This window comes from Trichomycterus rosablanca, chromosome 3, assembly GCF_030014385.1.
Source record: "Trichomycterus rosablanca isolate fTriRos1 chromosome 3, fTriRos1.hap1, whole genome shotgun sequence".
In the NCBI taxonomy this organism is placed as follows: Eukaryota; Metazoa; Chordata; class Actinopteri; order Siluriformes; family Trichomycteridae; genus Trichomycterus; species Trichomycterus rosablanca.
In genome coordinates, this window is record NC_085990.1 from 20,413,968 (window position 1) to 20,435,617 (window position 21,650).

General features: G+C 41.2%; 1 protein-coding gene across 1 annotated transcript; it reads left to right on the plus strand.

Annotated features, from left to right (window-relative positions):
* The first annotated feature begins 502 nt into the window (after positions 1-502).
* fbxo32 (F-box protein 32) lies at positions 503-19,673 on the plus strand. Its single transcript, XM_062991014.1, has 9 exons — positions 503-716; positions 2,404-2,516; positions 2,602-2,651; positions 2,761-2,853; positions 14,139-14,232; positions 15,002-15,186; positions 16,189-16,371; positions 16,503-16,646; positions 17,977-19,673. The coding sequence occupies exons 1-9, from the start codon at positions 592-594 to the stop codon at positions 18,064-18,066; spliced, it is 1,077 nt and encodes a 358-aa protein (XP_062847084.1). The 5' UTR covers positions 503-591; the 3' UTR covers positions 18,067-19,673.
* Positions 19,674-21,650: the final 1,977 nt, after the last annotated feature.

Consider the following 21,650-nt stretch of genomic DNA (forward strand, 5'->3'; position numbering starts at 1 on the left):
CTCGCTCAAATCCTTATGCTTGCCCGCCCATTTTTCCTGCTTCTAACACATCAACTTTGCGGATAAAATGTTCACTTGCTGTCTAAAATATCCCACCCACTAACAGGTGTCGTGATGAAGAGATAATCAGTGTTATTCACGTCACCTGTCAGTAGTCATAATGTTAAGCCTGGTCGGTGTATATTGTCCTTAGCAGGTCAGTTTGTCAGGGTATGTATATTTTTTGTAAGTTTGACTCACTTTAAGATTGTGCAATTGCTCTTTTAATGAAAAATACATTCCAAAACAGCTTTAAAGTGTCGCTTATATGTCTAAACAGATTATATTTCAGCTGGACAGGACCAGTAACAGGTGATCAGAGCGCTGCTTGAGTTTCCAGCAGATTTTGCAATACTGAAGATGATAAACAAAGCCACGTGCTTGAGTAGGCGGGGCCAAGAGAACTTCCGGATTCTCAGCCTGACAATATATAAAGACAGCTACGCAGTTTCAGGGTCAGAGAAGAAAAGTTGTTGTAAACAAACGCACATACAGATAAACAGAAGTCTGACTCGTTTCTTTGGCGTATATTTGTGTTTAGTGAGTTAAAACATGCCGTTTCTTGGACAGGACTGGCGCTCGCCTGGTCAGAACTGGGTTAAAACTGAGGATGGCTGGAAGAGAAGCACGAAGGAGGAGAACGAGACGAATAATAACAACGTGTCCGAACTGAAGAGGTTAGTGGTGCTGCAACGAGAGTGACAATGCTTGTGGCATGCAAGTACATATATAAATGACCGTAAACTGTTTGTTATTTCTATCTTTGTGTGTAAATAATCTTGTTTTATTTAGAATTAAAGTATAGAGTTGTAATGCCAGGCGTCCAGTCAAGTGTTTCACTGACGCACTTTGTTTTGACCGCATCGACATCAAATCCGCATCCAAACACATAGGAAGTGCAATAACATCCAGACATCTGTTCGTCCCTCGGTCCTATTCCAGCACGACAAATAGTTTTGCTTTTGCATTCGGCCAACTGATAATCACCCTGCTATTAATAACCTCAGCAGTGATAAGATTATTGCTCATCTGCTTGGCCAGTGTACAGTTTCCATAGACATGATACCATCACAAACAATGGCTCCGTGCCCACTCAGACTCTGGAAGAAGTTGCACCCCTTAATTACTAATTGCTTCATCCTGGTTTGGGTTGCTGTGGCCCAGGGCTACCAGGAAAAGCTGAGCGCAAGGCCAGGGAGTACACAGGGTGCCAATCCATCGCAGGGCAACACACACGTTCACTCACTAACATCTTCACATCTGGGGCCATTCAAAACAGTAGTAAACAAAACTCATCACCTTAGGATTCATGTTGCTATGCAGCACCACTGCTACCAGCTGCCTCACCATGCTGTTTAGATGCTGATGGACTAGCCTTTCATAGCTGAGATCCTAGTTCGACTCTAAGCAGTGACCAGCTGTTGGAAATTCATTGCATAAGTACAATTGTGACCTCTGTTGTTTGGTTGAGGCGCCTGCACTAGCAGTGAATGATCCAGAAAGCTTAGCGTGTCTCTTCAAACAAGATGCAGCTCTCTCTGAGACGGTCAGAGATGCGATCGGCGACTGTGCACGTGTTAGAGGGGAGCGTAACAGTCTCAGACCTCCTCAGCCAGCACGGGGAGTGGTTCTAGCGGCATGATTCCAACTTGAGAAAAACACAAACAAAATAATGTGCTGTAGTGTGCTGAAAAATGTAAGTAATCTGTAACTAGTTATTAAAATTTTGGGGGCTTGCTGAGATTTTCCGTTAATCTGTGATTCTAAAGTGTACAATCTAAATTAATAAACAGAAAACAAATCAGATATGTTTGAGAATGACCTTTTGATCCTGATCAGGTTCTCGGAGCATCCGTAGCCCACCTGGAAACACAACCCCGAGGCAAGAATAACCATTCATAGGGTGCCAGTTGGCTCCCAGAATCAGACCTTGATTTCTTTTCATTGTCCTATGCTGGAAAGAGTCTTGGTTATATTATAAATCTCTTGGCTGTATATGTAAATCTAAAGCCTGACTGGTTAGAGATTGCAACCAATTACATTTTAAATAAAGGCCTGGTATCTAAATAGCATGCAAAATACAATCAGAGCAATCCATTTGCCTTACAACATTGAAGGCAATTTAAGCAATGCTACAAAAAGTGCAGTGTGTATTCATGTACTGTAGTATAAGAGCCATATAAATAACTCAACAATGTTTAATCTATCTAGTCTAGTCTTCTTTTCTTGAAAAAAACTGACTTTAAACTAAACAAACCACTATAGGACTGGAACACAATGGTACTAGGACTAAAATACACTGGTATCAACATCTAAGAAGTGACCCATATGGTTACGCTCTCTTCTATTCCATTTTCCTTGCAGCCATGACAACCAAGAGGATAACTACAAGGAGAACTTGCTTCTGTCCATTAATTATGATGTGGCTGCAAAGAAGCGAAAAAAGGATTTGCTGAACAACAACGCAAAGGTTCCTTGTAAGTGACATATTAGCACCTTTCAATAAAGTGTCAGTTCAAGCTTAAGACTGCTGTTCAATTGTAATCATTATTTTTGTCGTAGACTTCCACAAAGACAAGTGGATTTACGTGCACAAAGGAAGCACAAAAGAGGTGAGGCCAAAAATAGCGTCTACACCACTGTATTTGAATATTGGCATGCAAGGCTTTTATACAACAGAGGATGAGGTGTTGGTTCATTCCTTACTTCCTGTTTTTACAGCGCCATGGTTACTGTACGTTGGGAGAAGCCTTTAATCGTCTGGACTTCTGCAGTGCCATCAAGGACACCAGGCGGTTTAATTATGTTGTGAGGGTGAGTTTTTTCCCCCTATTCTCCTATGGTCCTGCAGCCAAGAGCCATCAGTCATGTATTTCTTAACATATACAGGTTCTAAACAAATACATTTTAACAAAAACATAAGATGACATAGGTGTGTGGGTGGCGCAGTAGTCTATTACACTAACCCACCAGTGCTGAGATCCAGATTCGAATTCCATTGGTGCTGTACACAGTGTGTTAGGGGGGGGGTTGAATTGACACAGTGTTTTTCCCAACCCTGAGCTCACATTAATAACAGTAAACCTCAGAATTACAATACATATTTTTTGTTTGGATATAAACAGTTTCAAATAAAAAGCTTTTGTTTTTATATACACTAGATGGTCAGAAGTATGTGGACACTTGACCATAAACTTGTTGGACATCCTATTTCAAAACCATTAGCATTAATGTGGAGGAGCTGTTCCTGGCAGCTATAATAGCCTTCACATTTTCTCCTGGATTTTTCCCCTTTTATCTCCATATCTAGTCATTTTCAACTCTCAATTGTGAATCCGTTGCTGCTTACACAACTTCCGATCTTATCAAGTACAGCCTCCTCAGACACATCTTCTTCTTATCATCTGCCAGTGTATCACTTGCAGAGAGGTTCCATGTGACCTCCACTCGCGTAGTGGGAAGAAACACTGTCCAACACAGCCAATTGCGTTTGTGTGGACGCCTGGCCAGGTTGTGGGCACTTTTTTTTTAAAGGATTTTGACGGGTGTTAAAGCATGTTTGTGGAATTTTGTGATCATTGAGCATTTGTCGGGTCAGCCACCAGTAGGTTGCTTGCAATTAATGTTCTTTCTTAAAGGTGTTCAGTGGGGTCAAGGTCAGAGATCCACATAGGCCACTGGAGTTACTTCACATCAAAACTGTCAGAAATTGTCAACACAGAGTTAAAAGCCACACAATTTAGTAACACTAATTAGGAAGAGCGTCAACATATTATCTTACCACACAGCATCTTGAGTAATTAGCCATAACAGCAATTTAAAAGCTATTTAATATAACAGTAAATTAGAATCTTTGCTGTGTGTGCTTTTAGTTTTTTAGAGGGGTATGGGGCTGGTTGGGAGGTATGATTCCTTATCGTTGCACTCCAGATTCAGTGCTTTCTGTACAAGCTCTTTTACTGATAAGCAGACACACTTGACTGTGCTTGTCGTTGTTTTTCCTTTTACAACAATTCTGGCTCACATTCAAAACATAATCAATACCAAGAGTTTTTAAAGCTTTTTCTCAGGCTAAAAAAAGCGTATATTTTAAAGTCAGCTCTGACAAACCCCAATTGGACAGACAGAATTCTTCTTATAAATCCAAAGTTAGAACAGTGGGGAAAGTAGGCAATTATGGTTTGACTAGTATTTACTTAAAAAGGGCAGTGGTAGCTTGGTGGTTCTGGATTAGTGTTCACTAGGTCCCAGGTTCAAGTCTCACCATTGGTTGGGCCATAAAACAGGCTCCTAACCCTCGAATATATACATTTATAATGCTTATACATAAATAAATATTACACATTTATATTTATATATAAATTTCGTAGCTGTGACATAATTATCATAAAAGAAATTCAGACAGGGCCCTGTTTACCAGTGTTATAACTGAGACACTAATTTCCCAATTTAAGCTTACTATTAACTACCACTGTAGTTTCTTAACAGTTTGGACTTTGCATTGTTGTATATTGCACTTCTTAATGCACCACACATTTACAGTGGGAGACAGGCAGGTCACTCCATCACCTGCACTCTCTTGCTTTTACAACTGCAACACATGCAGAATATGGATTGTCTAGCTGACACAAGCAAACATTGTTTGGGTGGAAGCATATGTTGCTCCAAAAATTTTATTTACCTTTAAGCATTTATGGTACATTCACCATTTAGGCAGCTTACCAATGCTATTGGCTGTGACGCATCTCCACACACACAGCATGACAAAAACATGACTGTTTTTGTACTTGCAAAGGTAACAGTCAGGATGGTCCTTTCTCTTTTTAGCCTGAGGAATGCAACACCCTTTACTGTGAATAACAACTTACAATTAGACTCTTTGGATCATGTTGCTGCTTACATCAGTCTGTTTTAGATGAGCTTAAGCCCAGATTAGACAGAAGTGTTTCTGAGTGTTGGTGACATTTGGTTTCCAAACTTATACTTGTACATGCAGCAGTAAACTAGGTTTTGTGCATTTAAATGTTATGGAATGTATATGGTAAAATCTTTGAAGTAATTACAGTTGTGCAGTGACTACATTGTTCTTAAACTGTTAAGACTATTTTCTCATGCAGTTTTAATTTATTTGTTTTATTTATTATTATTTTTTTTTAAACCTTGACCCATACTTACCCTGTTTTTGAAAGGTGCTGAACTAATCAAATTAGGAATTGGCATCATAACAGCTAATAGAGCTCAGAGAGTTCCAGGACAGACCAATATTAGAGTGACGTTACCATCAGGCAGTGCTTTGCAGTGCTTAAAAATGATGGCTACAGATTATGAAATCAAAACGCAAAGTAGCCGCTCAGGTGGCGCAGCGGTAAAAACACACGCTGGAACCAGAGCTGGGATCTCGAATACATCGTATCCACTCTCATCTCTGCCTACTGGCTAAGGCTGACCGGCCACATGAACAACGATTGGCTTGTTGTTCAGATTTAGGCGGGACTAAGCCGGATGGGGTCTCTTTCCCATGACTGGTGCAATTACGACCTCTGCTGGCTGATTGATGGTGCCTGCACAGAGATGAGAAAAGAGTGCTCTCAGGGTGTGTCCTTTCCATACACAACGCTGAGCTGCACTGCACTCGTCAAAGTGCAGGTGATAAAATGCATACGGCATGCTGCCCACGTGTCGGAGGGGGCATGGGCTAGCTTTGTTCTCTAGGAAGCATGATGCAATCGGGCAATTGGACGCACTGAACGGGAGAGAAAGGGGAGAAATTGCATAAACAAAATATATACAGTGTATCACGAAAGTGAGTACACCCCTCACATTTCTGCAAATATTTCATTATATCTTTTCATGGGACAACACTATAGACATGAAACTTGGATATAAGTTAGAGTAGTCAGTGTACAGCTTGTATAGCAGTGTAGATTTACTGTCTTCTGAAAATAACTCAACACACAGCCATTAATGTCTAAATAGCTGGCAACATAAGTGAGTACACCCCACAGTGAACATGTCCAAATTGTGCCTAAAGTGTCAATATTTTGTGTGACCACCATTATTATCACTGCCTTAACCCTCCTGGGCATGGAATTCACCAGAGCTGCACAGGTTGCTACTGGAATCCTCTTCCACTCCTCCGTGATGACATCACGGAGCTGGTGGATGTTAGACACCTTAAACTCCTCCACCTTCCACTTGAGGATGCGCCACAGGTGCTCAATTGGGTTTAGTCCATCACCTTTACCTTCAGCTTCCTCAGCAAGGCAGTTGTCATCTTGGAGGTTGTGTTTGGGGTCGTTATCCTGTTGGAAAACTGCCATGAGGCCCAGTTTTCGAAGGGAGGGGATCATGCTCTGTTTCAGAATGTCACAGTACATGTTGGAATTCATGTTTCCCTCAATGAACCGCAGCTCCCCAGTGCCAGCAACACTCATGCAGCCCAAGACCATGATGCTACCACCACCATGCTTGACTGTAGGCAAGATACAGTTGTCTTGGTACTTCTCACCAGGGCGCCGCCACACATGCTGGACACCATCTGAGCCAAACAAGTTTATCTTGGTCTCGTCAGACCACAGGGCATTCCAGTAATCCATGTTCTTGGACTGCTTGTCTTCAGCAAACTGTTTGCTGGCTTTCTTGTGCGTCAGCTTCCTTCTGAAATGACGACCATGCAGACCGAGTTGATGCAGTGTGCGGCGTATGGTCTGAGCACTGACAGGCTGACCTCCCACGTCTTCAACCTCTGCAGCAATGCTGGCAGCACTCATGTGTCTATTTTTTAAAGCCAACCTCTGGATATGACGCCGAACACGTGGACTCAACTTCTTTGGTCGACCCTGGCGAAGCCTGTTCCGAGTGGAACCTGTCCTGGAAAACCGCTGTATGACCTTGGCCACCATGCTGTAGCTCAGTTTCAGGGTGTTAGCAATCTTCTTATAGCCCAGGCCATCTTTGTGGAGAGCAACAATTCTATTTCTCACATCCTCAGAGAGTTCTTTGCCATGAGGTGCCATGTTGAATATCCAGTGGCCAGTATGAGAGAATTGTACCCAAAACACCAAATTTAACAGCCCTGCTCCCCATTTACACCTGGGACCTTGACACATGACACCAGGGAGGGACAACGACACATTTGGGCACAATTTGGACATGTTCACTGTGGGGTGTACTCACTTATGTTGCCAGCTATTTAGACATTAATGGCTGTGTGTTGAGTTATTTTCAGAAGACAGTAAATCTACACTGCTATACAAGCTGTACACTGACTACTCTAAGTTATATCCAAGTTTCATGTCTATAGTGTTGTCCCATGAAAAGATATAATGAAATATTTGCAGAAATGTGAGGGGTGTACTTACTTTCGTGATACACTGTATATATATATATATATATATATATACAGTATATATATACAGTGTATCACAAAAGTGAGTACACCCCTCACATTTCTGCAAATATTTCATTATATCTTTTCATGGGACAACACTATAGACATGAAACTTGGATATAACTTAGAGTAGTCAGTGTACAGCTTGTATAGCAGTGTAGATTTACTGTCTTCTGAAAATAACTCAACACACAGCCATTAATGTCTAAATAGCTGGCAACATAAGTGAGTACACCCCACAGTGAACATGTCCAAATTTTGCTCAAATGTGTCGTTGTCCCTCCCTGGTGTCATGTGTCAAGGTCCCAGGTGTAAATGGGGAGCAGGGCTGTTAAATTTGGTGTTTTGGGTACAATTCTCTCATACTGGCCACTGGATATTCAACATGGCACCTCATGGCAAAGAACTCTCTGAGGATGTGAGAAATAGAATTGTTGCTCTCCACAAAGATGGCCTGGGCTATAAGAAGATTGCTAACACCCTGAAACTGAGCTACAGCATGGTGGCCAAGGTCATACAGCGGTTTTCCAGGACAGGTTCCACTCAGAACAGGCTTCGCCAGGGTCGACCAAAGAAGTTGAGTTCATGTGTTCGGCGTCATATCCAGAGGTTGGCTTTAAAAAATAGACACATGAGTGCTGCCAGCATTGCTGCAGAGGTTGAAGACGTGGGAGGTCAGCCTGTCAGTGCTCAGACCATACGCCGCACACTGCATCAACTCGGTCTGCATGGTCGTCATCCCAGAAGGAAGCTGACGCACAAGAAAGCCCGCAAACAGTTTGCTGAAGACAAGCAGTCCAAGAACATGGATTACTGGAATGCCCTGTGGTCTGACGAGACCAAGATAAACTTGTTTGGCTCAGATGGTGTCCAGCATGTGTAGCAGCGCCCTGGTGAGAAGTACCAAGACAACTTTATCTTGCCTACAGTCAAGCATGGTGGTGGTAGCATCATGGTCTTGGGCTGCATGAGTGTTGCTGGCACTGGGGAGCTGCAGTTCATTGAGGGAAACATGAATTCCAACATGTACTGTGACATTCTGAAACAGAGCATGATCCCCTCCCTTCGAAAACTGGGCCTCATGGCAGTTTTCCAACAGGATAACGACCCCAAACACAACCTCCAAGATGACAACTGCCTTGCTGAGGAAGCTGAAGGTAAAGGTGATGGACTAAACCCAATTGAGCACCTGTGGCGCATCCTCAACTGGAAGGTGGAGGAGTTCAAGGTGTCTAACATCCACCAGCTCCGTGATGTCATCATGGAGGAGTGGAAGAGGATTCCAGTAGCAACCTGTGCAGCTCTGGTGAATTCCATGCTCAGGAGGGTTAAGGCAGTGCTGGATAATAATGGTGGTCACACAAAATATTGACACTTTGGGCACAATTTGGACATGTTCACTGTGGGGTGTACTCACTTATGTTGCCAGCCATTTAGACATTAATGGCTGTGTGTTGAGTTATTTTCAGAAGACAGTAAATCTACACTGCTATACAAGTTGTACACTGACTACTCTAAGTTATATCCAAGTTTCATGTCTATAGTGTTGTCCCATGAAAAGATATAATGAAATATTTGCAGAAATGTGAGGGGTGTACTCACTTTTGTGATACACTGTATATATACTGTATACAGGTCCTTCTCAAAAAATTTGCATATTGTGATAAAGTTAATTATTTTCCATAATGTAATGGTAAAAATTAAACTTTCATATATTTTAGATTCATTGCACACCAACTGAAATATTTCAGGTCTTTTATTGTTTTAATACTGATGATTTTGGCATACAGCTCATGAAAACCCAAAATTCCTATCTCAAAAAATTAGCATATCATGAAAAGGTTCTCTAAACGAGCTATCAACCTAATCATCTGAATCAACGAATTAACTCTAAACACCTGCAAAAGATTCCTGAGGCTTTTAAAAACTCCCAGCCTGGTTCATTACTCAAAACTGCAATCATGGGTAAGACTGCCGACCTGACTGCTGTCCAGAAGGCCATCATTGACACCCTCAAGCAAGAGGGTAAGACACAGAAAGAAATTTCTGAACGAATAGGCTGTTCCCAGAGTGCTGTATCAAGGCACCTCAGTGGGAAGTCTGTGGGAAGGAAAAAGTGTGGCAGAAAACGCTGCACAACGAGAAGAGGTGACCGGACCCTGAGGAAGATTGTGGAGAAGGGCCGATTCCAGACCTTGGGGGACCTGCGGAAGCAGTGGACTGAGTCTGGAGTAGAAACAACCAGAGCCACCGTGCACAGGCGTGTGCAGGAAATGGGCTACAGGTGCCGCATTCCCCAGGTCAAGCCACTTTTGAACCAGAAACAGCAGCACTGGACTGTTGCTCAGTGGTCCAAAGTACTGTTTTCGGATGAAAGCAAATTTGGCATGTCATTCGGAAATCAAGGTGCCAGAGTCTGGAGGAAGACTGGGGAGAAGGAAATGCCAAAATGCCTGAAGTCCAGTGTCAAGTACCCACAGTCAGTGATGGTCTGGGGTGCCATGTCAGCTGCTGGTGTTGGTCCACTGTGTTTTATCAAGGGCAGGGTCAATGCAGCTAGCTATCAGGAGATTTTGGAGCACTTCATGCTTCCATCTGCTGAAAAGCTTTATGGAGATGAAGATTTCATTTTTCAGCACGACCTGGCACCTGCTCACAGTGCCAAAACCACTGGTGAATGGTTTACTGACCATGGTATTACTGTGCTCAATTGGCCTGCCAACTCTCCTGACCTGAACCCCATAGAGAATCTGTGGGATATTGTGAAGAGAAAGTTGAGAGACACAAGACCCAACACTCTGGATGAGCTTAAGGCCGCTATCGAAGCATCCTGGGCCTCCATAACACCTCAGCAGTGCCACAGGCTGATTGCCTCCATGCCACGCCGCATTGAAGCAGTCATTTCTGCAAAAGGATTCCCGACCAAGTATTGAGTGCATAACTGAACATAATTATTTGAAGGTTGACTTTTTTTGTATTAAAAACACTTTTCTTTTATTGGTCGGATGAAATATGCTAATTTTTTGAGATAGGAATTTTGGGTTTTCATGAGCTGTATGCCAAAATCATCAGTATTAAAACAATAAAAGACCTGAAATATTTCAGTTGGTGTGCAATGAATCTAAAATATATGAAAGTTTAATTTTTATCATTACATTATGGAAAATAATGAACTTTATCACAATATGCTAATTTTTTGAGAAGGACCTGTATATATATATACTGTATATATATATACTGTATATACAGTGTATCACAAAAGTGAGTACACCCCTCACATTTCTGCAAATATTTTATTATATCTTTTCATGGGACAACACTATAGAAATAAAACTTGGATATAACTTAGAGTAGTCAGTGTACAACTTGTATAGCAGTGTAGATTTACTGTCTTCTGAAAATAACTCAACACACAGCCATTAATGTCTAAATGGCTGGCAACATAAGTGAGTACACCCCACAGTGAACATGTCCAAATTGTGCCCAAAGTGTCAATATTTTGTGTGACCACCATTATTATCCAGCACTGCCTTAACCCTCCTGGGCATGGAATTCACCAGAGCTGCACAGGTTGCTACTGGAATCCTCTTCCACTCCTCCATGATGACATCACGGAGCTGGTGGATGTTAGACACCTTGGACTCCTCCACCTTCCACTTGAGGATGCGCCACAGGTGCTCAATTGGGTTTAGTCCATCACCTTTACCTTCAGCTTCCTCAGCAAGGCAGTTGTCATCTTGGAGGTTGTGTTTGGGGTCGTTATCCTGTTGGAAAACTGCCATGAGGCCCAGTTTTCGAAGGGAGGGGATCATGCTCTGTTTCAGAATGTCACAGTACATGTTGGAATTCATGTTTCCCTCAATGAACTGCAGCTCTCCAGTGCCAGCAACACTCATGCAGCCCAAGACCATGATGCTACCACCACCATGCTTGACTGTAGGCAAGATACAGTTGTCTTGGTACTTCTCACCAGGGCGCCGCCACACATGCTGGACACCATCTGAGCCAAACAAGTTTATCTTGGTCTCGTCAGACCACAGGGCATTCCAGTAATCCATGTTCTTGGACTGCTTGTCTTCAGCAAACTGTTTGCGGGCTTTCTTGTGCGTCAGCTTCCTTCTGGGATGACGACCATGCAGACCGAGTTGATGCAGTGTGCGGCGTATGGTCTGAGCACTGACAGGCTGACCTCCCACGTCTTCAACCTCTGCAGCAATGCTGGCAGCACTCATGTGTCTATTTTTTAAAGCCAACCTCTGGATATGATGCCGAACACGTGGACTCAACTTCTTTGGTCGACCCTGGCGAAGCCTGTTCCGAGTGGAACCTGTCCTGGAAAACCGCTGTATGACCTTGGCCACCATGCTGTAGCTCAGTTTCAGGGTGTTAGCAATCTTCTTATAGCCCAGGCCATCTTTGTGGAGAGCAACAATTCTATTTCTCACATCCTCAGAGAGTTCTTTGCCATGAGGTGCCATGTTGAATAACCAGTGGCCAGTATGAGAGAATTGTACCCAAAACACCAAATTTAACAGCCCTGCTCCCCATTTACACCTGGGACCTTGACACATGACACCAGGGAGGGACAACGACACATTTGGGCACAATTTGGACATGTTCACTGTGGGGTGTACTCACTTATGTTGCCAGCTATTTAGACATTAATGGCTGTGTGTTGAGTTATTTTCAGAAGACAGTAAATCTACACTGCTATACAAGCTGTACACTGACTACTCTAAGTTATATCCAAGTTTCATGTCTATAGTGTTGTCCCATGAAAAGATATAATGAAATATTTGCAGAAATGTGAGGGGTGTACTCACTTTTGTGATACACTGTATATACTGTATATATATACTGTATATATATACTGTATATATATATATATATATATATATATATATATATATATATATATATATATATATATATAAATGCTAAGTAAACTGACCCGTCTCTTCACCACTCCCTCCTTTCTGTTTCTTCCCACTAGGGGATTTTAAAATATTTCAGGGAATTGGCTTCTCTCCACTGCTATCAGACGATCATTAAGAAAAAATAGAAGCATTGTTTGATTTGCATAAATTGGGTCATGATGATTAATCACTGACATCCCTAGTATAGAGGCTTTGTGTCCTAGAAGGAGTAAGTAGAAATATCTAATCAATCTATACCATGTGAATACACTCGAAACAGTTATCAGGGGGATTTAGTGGTGCTAGCATTGCTCATATGATTTCTGGTCAAGCAAGGGTCAGTGCTGTTCCATGACACTGCAGTACTGGGATTCCAAGCATACTGCCCTACTCAGTTCTGGCAGTCTGGCCCAGTGGAAATAAAATCTCTGCCCTCTCTACTCTTTAGAGACAAGTACAGGCTCAGGCTTTTTTGTTTTGCTATTGAAAAGGGCGGACACACACTCATGGCTGTTTAGATATGTGTGGCCAGTGCAGAACAGGTAAGGCTAAAAACAGAAAATGCGCTTTACTATAAAATAATGACAAAAAAGACATCCATATTTGAAACTCTTATCCAAATTTTAAAAGTAGTCACCTGAGGAAACACTACCAGTCTTCCTTGGGGGAGGAAATACAGCAACAGAAACACTGAATAACACTTGGAACAATCCAAGTATGTCACTACCTCAGAGACAGTGGGTAACCATTCCAAAACCCCAACTTACCCTTACTACAGTGAACTCCCTCTCCCCTTCACTACAAATATTATTGTTTTCCCTTATTGTAACTCAATCTATTTTTTTTTTAATGCTTTGGCAACACTTTACTAAACAGTCATGTTGAAAAAGTGTGTTTGTTTATTGGTTGAATTGATTGCATGTAGTCTTCAGTTGCAGCCACTGATGTCAACATCTATTTCATGTACTCATGTGGGTGGCACGGTGGCTAAGTGAGTAGGACTCTCGCCTCACAGCAAGAAAGTCCTGGGTTCAGTCCCCAGGTGGGGTAGTCTGGGTCCTTTGTGTGTGGAGTTTGCATGTTCTCCCGTGTCCGCGTGGGTTTCCTCCGCATGCTTCGGTTTCCTCCCACAGTCCAAAGACTGACAAGTGAGGTGAATTGGAGACACTAAATTGTCCATGACTGTGTTTGATATAATCTTGTGAACTGATGAACCTTGTGTAATGAGTAACTACCGTTCCTGTCATTAATGTAACCAAAATGTAAAACATGACGTTAAAATCCTAATAAACAAACAAACAAATGTACTTATGTAGGAGCATGTACTTATGTTAGGCCTGACTAAGGCAGTGTGACTGCAGTTTCAGATTTTCTGAACTGAACTTTGATGCATGTATAATGCCGCTGAGATTGTCTTGTGTCCTTGTCTAGATCAGTTTTGACTTGTTTTGAATGTTCCTTTGATGTTATTAGTTTTTATTTGTTCTGTCCACTATGCTGAATTATCACACAAGAGATGGACAGTATATTCTACTTTTCTTTTGATGAAACCAAATGCACACTGAACATTGTGAACATAATAGTTCCCCCCTGTTGATGTAAATAATGGAGCTGAATAGCTGTTCAGCACTACATGTTTTAGTGGAGCTTAGTGAGACATAAACCAGTGTGTCGCCTGGCTAATTCTTGGATTAGAGTTTGTTGTTGCTAATACTTGGATGGAGAGGAGCACAACGCTGTGTAAAAGAAACGTCTCCGAATCTGATGGCTCAGATTTATTCCTTGTGTTTCAGCTACTGGAGCTGATTGCCAAGTCACAGCTTCCCTCTCTGAGCGGAGTGGCGCAGAAGAACTACATGAACATTCTGGAACGAGTGGTGCAGAAAGGTGAAACGCATGCACACAAACACACTCACGGTCTTACTCTCTGCCCTTCTGCCTGTCCAGGTCTCTCACTCGTGTTATAAATACACACATGCAAACTCATATAAACAACATTCACATCAGTCCAGTCATCTGACCTCCTTCTCTTTATAGCACGGTAGCTTTGTAATCTGCAGTTTACACGCCAGCACGAGGCGACGAGCTAATCTGACAGCGTAACGATGTACGTGCCCTGCCGTCAACTATCTCTGACAACATTTGTGAAGTTGGTCTAAGCATAGCTGAAGGAAATTTCATAATTACCTGCAGTGGAAAGAATGACAAGCCTTTGAGAGCAAACAGGAACCTCACTGCTATTGTAAACGGAGTGATCTCTCGGTTAAACAAAAGTGCTGAATGTTAAGTGCACTTTTATGCCAGCAGTATGATGGTCAACAGTGAACAGTAGTGCCATATTATATAATACCTACCAGAAGGAATTATATAGTGTGTTCTCAATTAATTAACTCCAAATGACCTTGAAAAATTTGCTGGTCAGAAGGTAAAAATCTATAATATAACAATATAATTTTTTATTTAAGCATATTTTAATGTATAAAACAAATATTTCCCAATCTCAAGACCTTCCAACCAAAACCAGAGAGAGACCAGAGGCCAGGGAGAATAAAGCCAGCTCTGACTAATCAGACACTCCTGTTGAGTATGAGAAGGATGACTGGCCATGCAACACGTAATGATAAACTCAACAAGCTCTTTTTTTATTCTTCTCTAGTTCTGGAGGATCAGCAGAATGTGAGGCCAATCAAAGAGCTGCTGCAGACATTATATGTGTCTCTGTGCAGTCTGGTGCAAGACATGGGCAAGTCGGTACTGGTGGGAAACATCAACATGTGGGTGCACCGCATGGAAAACATTCTGCAGTGGCAGCAGCAGCTGGACAACATTCAGATTAACAGGGTAAGTGTACAATTCAAATGTGACATTAACATTATCAGCATTTGGCAGATGCTTTTTTCCAAAGCAACTTACAGTAATGTGACAGTATACGGTGTAAGTAACTGAGGGTTAAAAGCCTTGCTCAAAGGGACCAACAGTGACAACCTGGCAGTGGTGGGGCTTGAACCAGTGAGCTTTTGATTACTAGTCCAGTATCTTAACCACTAGGCTACAACTGTGACCAAACATCTAATTGAGATCCTGAGAGAAATAAGACGTCCCACAAAGTCTTTTAGTTCATGTGAAAAAAATAATCGGTTTATCGTGGTCAGTGTAGGTGGATCCTGTTTCCTATGGAAACACTGGGCGCAAGGCAGGAAGAACATGTAAACTCCTCATAGAAAGGATTCTGCTCCACCTGGAAATCAAACCCAGGACCTTCTTGCTGTGAGGCAACAGTGCTCCCATGGATTTCACTCACTCACTTTCTTAACCACTTATCCAATTAGGGTCACGGGGGTGGGGGGGCTTCAGGGTGCTTGGAGCCTATCCCTGATTTTCAATGGGTGCAAGGCACACAGTAACACCCTGGATGGGGCGCCAGTCCATCGCAGGGAAGACACACATGCACACACACAAACACCTATAGAGCAATTCAGTGTCTCCAATTAACCTGACTGCATGTTTTTAGACTATGGGAGGAAACCGGAGCTCCCGGAGGAAACCCACACAGACATTACAAGTAGTGCTCATAATGTAAACATATGGTGTGAGTGTACTGAGCAAAAGGGTTTGGTGTAAATGTATACACAAAGACTTACTTGAAAAAGTACATGACATTCACTCAATACAGCACCACAACTCTTTACAGCAGCCCTAACAAGTCAGTGTGTCTAAATAAATACACAATGTTTAACCTTTTTACAGAACTACAGATCAGAAAACCTATAAATCAGTCAGTATAATCTAATTTACACGAGCATAAGGCAGCATGAGATTTAACCGTTTTTTTTTTACTTATAGCCCACAAACTCTGGGATGACACTCCTGGACCTGCCAGTCGGGCTGCAGCTGAATATCATGCACCGGCTCTCTGATGGAAGAGACCTGGTCAGTCTGGGCCAAGTATGTCCTGACCTTGGGGTACTGACCGAGGACCGTCTGCTGTGGAAGAACCTCTGCCAGTACCACTTCACAGACCGACAGGTATAAGATTTGATAAAATGTTAACCTAAAAGTTTTTTCCATATAAAAATGATTTCCTTTATTGATTAAGAATGGTTATTATGCAGACAAGTTTGAAGTCTATTTCATTTGTTTAAATGTTTTAACTGCAGATCCGCAAGCGACTTCAAATATCCGACAAGGGGCATTTGGAATGGAAAAAAATGTACTTTAAGCTGTGTCGGTGCTACCCTCATAAGGAGCAGTACAGCGACACCCTGCAATTTTGCACACACTGCCACATCCTCTTCTGGAAGGTGAGAAAAGTGTCATGTTTGTCTTTGCTGAAGTGAGATTGCAGCTGAAGTGGCAGCCAAGGTTATTGTTAGTGAAAGTCACCATCATAAAAACGAACAAGAACTAGAACCTGAGAAAAGTTTTTGTATCTTCACCGATATGCTCAATAATATTTTAAATTGTTTACTTTTGTGCCATAGTACCCCTACTACTAACATAACTAAACTAAAAATACTCCCTTACAAAATAATAACTGGCTGATAGAACCACTGTGTATTTGTACCCTGGATCCCAGCAGTAGTAGGGCAGGCACAATGTACTGCTGTACATAAATAAAAAAAAGAGATTATATACATTCAACTAACCTAAACTGAAAAAAAGTTTATATAGCATAAACACACTCAAACTGAAATAGTCTTTTTTAAGGATTCCAGTGCATCATTATTTTCAGTATAATTATCTAACATGATTCTGAGAGACAATAAATCCTTAAGCATTAAACACATCTACATTTTACTCTTTTGAAGTGGGCGGCCCAGTGGCTCAGTGGGTACCACTGTCGCCTCACAGCAAGAAGGTCCTGGGTTCAATTCTTAGGTGGAGCAGTCTGGGTCCTTTCTGTGTGGAGTTTGCATGTTCTTCCCATGTCTGCATGGGTTTCCTCCGGGAGCTCCGGTTTCCTCCCACAGTCCAAAGACATGCAAGTGAGGTTAATTGGAGATACTACATAGTCCATGACTGTGTTTGACATTAAACTTGTGAATCTTGTGTAACCAGTAAATACCGTTTCTGTCATGAATGTAACCAAAGTGTGTAAAACATGACGAAACAGTGTAGCTGTAATATACTATTATAATATAATATAAGAGACAGTGGTAGCCTAGTGGGTAGAGCTTTGGGCTGTCAACTGAAAGGTTGAAAGTTCAAATCCCAGCTCTGCTATGCAGCCACTGTTGGGCCCTTGAGCAAGGCCACTGACCCACTGGCCACTGCTCTGCTAAATAATTAAATAAATAGTATTTTAGTTTTTTATTATGTACAAATAATGGAAAATATTGAAAAATATATAACATCTGAAATGTACGTATATGACCAATGCAGTGGCTGTGGCAAATAAATATGAATTACATGCTCTTCTAGGGTCAGCTACTGACTGCTTATCCATCTGTAATTGGCATGTTCTACTGAAAAGGCAAATAAACTAAAAGCCTACAAAGGACTACAAAATACGCTGGTTCTTATATTGATAAATTGTGAAGATAAGCTTATTTTTTTTTTGGATTGAATGTAAAACCCTGCATCTTTTACACCTCATTCTGAAAGCATCTCTTCTGTTACTGCCCTCTTCAGGACACAAACCACCCCTGCACAGCCAACAATCCAGAGAGCTGCAGCATTTCCGTTTCTCCACAAGGTTTCATCAACCTCTTCAAGTTCTGAGGAAATATTTCTCACCCTCCACTGTTTGTAGATAATGTATATAATGTTAAAAGTGCAATAGATCACCAGACAGTTAGTGGTGGGAGTTAGCATGGGAAGTTGGTATGGGAGATATTCGATATTGGGAAGTTCTTGGAAGTTCCGGGAGAAAAAGAGAAGTGAAATGAGTTTTATATAATGGAATACATGCATTCTCTTGGGCATGACTATGTACTCAAAGTGAAAATGCTTGGCTTGGTGCGAGCAGTTTGCATTACAGTTTGCCCTAATGCTGCACATGTTGTTTATATTTTGGTTGTTTTTAATATGATTGGGAGTTGTTGGACTTTGTTTTTGATTATGAAGGCATGCTTAAGTTTTTTCTAATATGAAGGAGTAGGTATGTTTACCAATGATGGTGTGCAATACTTTTCTATCTACCTTTTTCACTTTTATATGTTTAATATGTTTATTTAAACCTTTTTGCTGCAGTAAAACAATATATGTACGTATGTTATAGCTGATCACAACACTATCATTTAAGGTGCCCTAATATTTCACTAATATTTGACAACCGCAAATGTAGAAAGCGCAAATGGAAGTGTTTTTTTTCTGTATTACAAATCCACCTCATTTTATGTGCACACTGATGAGAGGAAATGTTCCTAAACTATGCAGTTAACTAGTTTTGAGCATGAAATGTGCAACACTTTTCACTGCCACTTGCATGTTAAAATTAATACCAAAGAGCTTCATTATTTATGTTGTTCAGTAGCCATCTGTCTTCATGGCAAAGAGAATTGAAACCTTTTATGCAGAAAGTCATAATACACGTTGTTTGGATATGCCTAGTTAAAGAAAGACCCTTATTTATTAAAGACCACCTCAAAACTATTAAATAAACATTATGTAAACATGCAGCCAAACCATTGTGATGAATTGAAACACCAATTGTAAGCCATCTTTTCTTGTCCAGGGGCATTGGTGGCTTAGTGGATCAAATGTTTGTTTGTTTATTAGGATTTTAATGTAATGTTTTACATTGTGGTTACATTCATGACAGAAACAGTAGTTACTCATTACAGAAGATTCATCAGTTCACAAGGTTATATCAAACACAGTCATGGACAATTTAGTATCTCCAATTCACCTCACTTGCACGTCTTTGGACTGTGGGAGGAAACCGGAGCAAACCCACATGGACACGGGGAGAACATGCAAACTCCACATAAAAAGGACCCAGGACTTTTTTGCTGTGAGGCGACAGTGCTACCCACTTAGCCACCGTGGTTCAAATACTAGACTGGTTATTGAAAAGCTGGTTCAAGCCTCATGACTGCCTTAATTGCTTTGATTGTATTCACCACACATGTAAGTCTCTTTGGATAGAAGTGTCTGCTAAATGCTTGAAATGTAAATATCTAACATAGTGCCTGACTTTACACAGACTATTTTGAGGGAATGGATACAAATTAATGTAGACACATTTTAAAATTGTGTTCAAAACCCTTTCCAAAATAAGAGAGATTTTATTCACGTTTCCAAACTTTTGACTGGTAGTGTTTGCAAATAATGATGAAACAAATAAGTGTCCTGTTTCTTATTGACAAATAATAAACCATGTTCTATCAATACTGCTTTATACTGTCTCCTTTACTGTCATCTGGCATGAGCAGGATTTTTTTACATGTAAATTCTATGTAGGGGCCATGGCATGTAGGTCACACGTTGGTCTTGAGATTATCCTGGTCTACATACCTGACACGGTTTAATGGCATATGCTCTTTCTGACCCTCTCTGTTTCGTGCGGGCTTGGGGCTGACATTGAAAGTGCACTAACAAGCGCACCTCCCAGTGGCTAGGATGTTTGGTCACCCCCCTAGATATCACCAATCAGGTCTGTGTCATTCGATCCCTGAATCTCAGCTGTTGTGGGCTAACGTGTTTCACTGCTGCACCAACCGAGCACTCTGGGTGTTGTATTTATTTTTTATTTATTTTTTCAGTCTGTCAAATTTAAGTTATAATTACATCCATTTATACAATGACAGTTATCAAAGATGTGGTATAATTTTTATTTAAATAACAGTTAACTGTTACAAGATAAGTGTTTTATCGTAAATCAAATACAATAAACAAGCAACTTTAACAGAAGGATTCTATGCAGTGATGTTTTAAAGGAGTTACATGCTACTGAATATCATTCAGCTCGTCCAACATCAGCGCCTGACCCTAAAAATATTGTTTTGTCTTTAAACACCGATTAACATAACAAAACCTCCTTGTTTTTACACTCAATGTCCATTTTATCAGCTCCACTTACCATATAGAAGCACTTTGCAGTTCTACAATTACTGACTGTAGTCCATCTGTTTCTCTGCATGCTTCGTTAGCCCCCTTCCCCCCGTTCTTCAATGGTCAGGACTCTCCCAGCACCACTACAGAGCAGGTATTATTTGGGTGGTGGATCATTCTCAGCACTGCAGTGACACTGACATGGTGCTGGTATGCTGGAGTTTTTAAACACCTCACTGTCACTGTTGGACTGAGAATAGTCCACCAACCAAAAATATTCAGCCAACAGCGCTCTGTGGGCAGCGTCCTGTGACCACTGATGAAGGTCTAGAAGATGACCAACTCAAACAGCAGCAATAGATGAGCGACGTCTCTGACTTCACATCTACGAGTTGTGGATCCACCACCCAAATAATACCTACTCTGTGGTGGTTCTGAGCATTGAAGAACAGGGTGAAAGCAGGCTAAAAAAGTATGAAGAGAAACAGAGGGACTACAGTCAGTAACTGTAGAACTACAAAGTGCTCCTATGTAGTATGTGAAGCTCATAAAATGGACAGTGTGAAGAAACAAGGAGGTGGTTTTAATGTTATGGCTGATCGGTGTACACTTCTACTCGAAAAGCTGAGCAAAACTAAAAATGTTGATGAATGAATTGTAAGTATTAGTTTTGTCCTAGTAAACATCAACTCCTTTAAAACAACGGAAGCTTTAAACAGTAGTCATTAATAATAACACTTGCATGTAAAACCATTCTGTACAGCAGCCATCACAGAAACTAAAATATTAATAACAACGTCTTGCTGTAAACTCCAGCAAACTTAGATTTACCTTCATTTCATTAGTATGTTCTGTATCTTTAAAATCACTTAAAACCAAAGCAGAATTGAATCTAGTCATTTAAAACTAAAAGTAAAACACACGTTATTTGAAATAATTGATTTTATACACCTGTTTACAATTAGTGTATCTAAAACATACTTCAGCAACTTCACAGTTAGGGTGTCCACATGCTTTTGGCTTACACTGGTCATACTGGGACAGTGGTAGAATATTGGGTAGAGCTTTAGGTCATCAACTGGAAGATTGTGCGTTTAAATCATGGCAATGCCCTTGAGAAAGGCTCTTAAGCCTCTCTTGAATATGTGCTCTGACCCCAGCTTCCAAACAAACTGTACTGTACATATATATATGACAAATAAATACATTCCATCTGCCCTAGATTATAATTGTGGTTGGGTATGAAACAAAGCCATTCTGTGCATACAAAGCAGTTCAAGTAAACAAATACAGTACATTACAAAAAAAAA

Excerpts from the sequence above, each read along its gene's own strand:
- fbxo32 (XM_062991014.1), top strand. The coding sequence starts at position 592 with ATGCCGTTTCTTGGACAGGACTGGCGCTCGCCTGGTCAGAACTGGGTT. Across the intron at positions 2,652-2,760 it reads ACAAAGGAAGCACAAAAGAG|CGCCATGGTTACTGTACGTT; the intron begins GTGAGGCCAAAA and ends CTGTTTTTACAG. Across the intron at positions 14,233-15,001 it reads GGAACGAGTGGTGCAGAAAG|TTCTGGAGGATCAGCAGAAT; the intron begins GTGAAACGCATG and ends ATTCTTCTCTAG.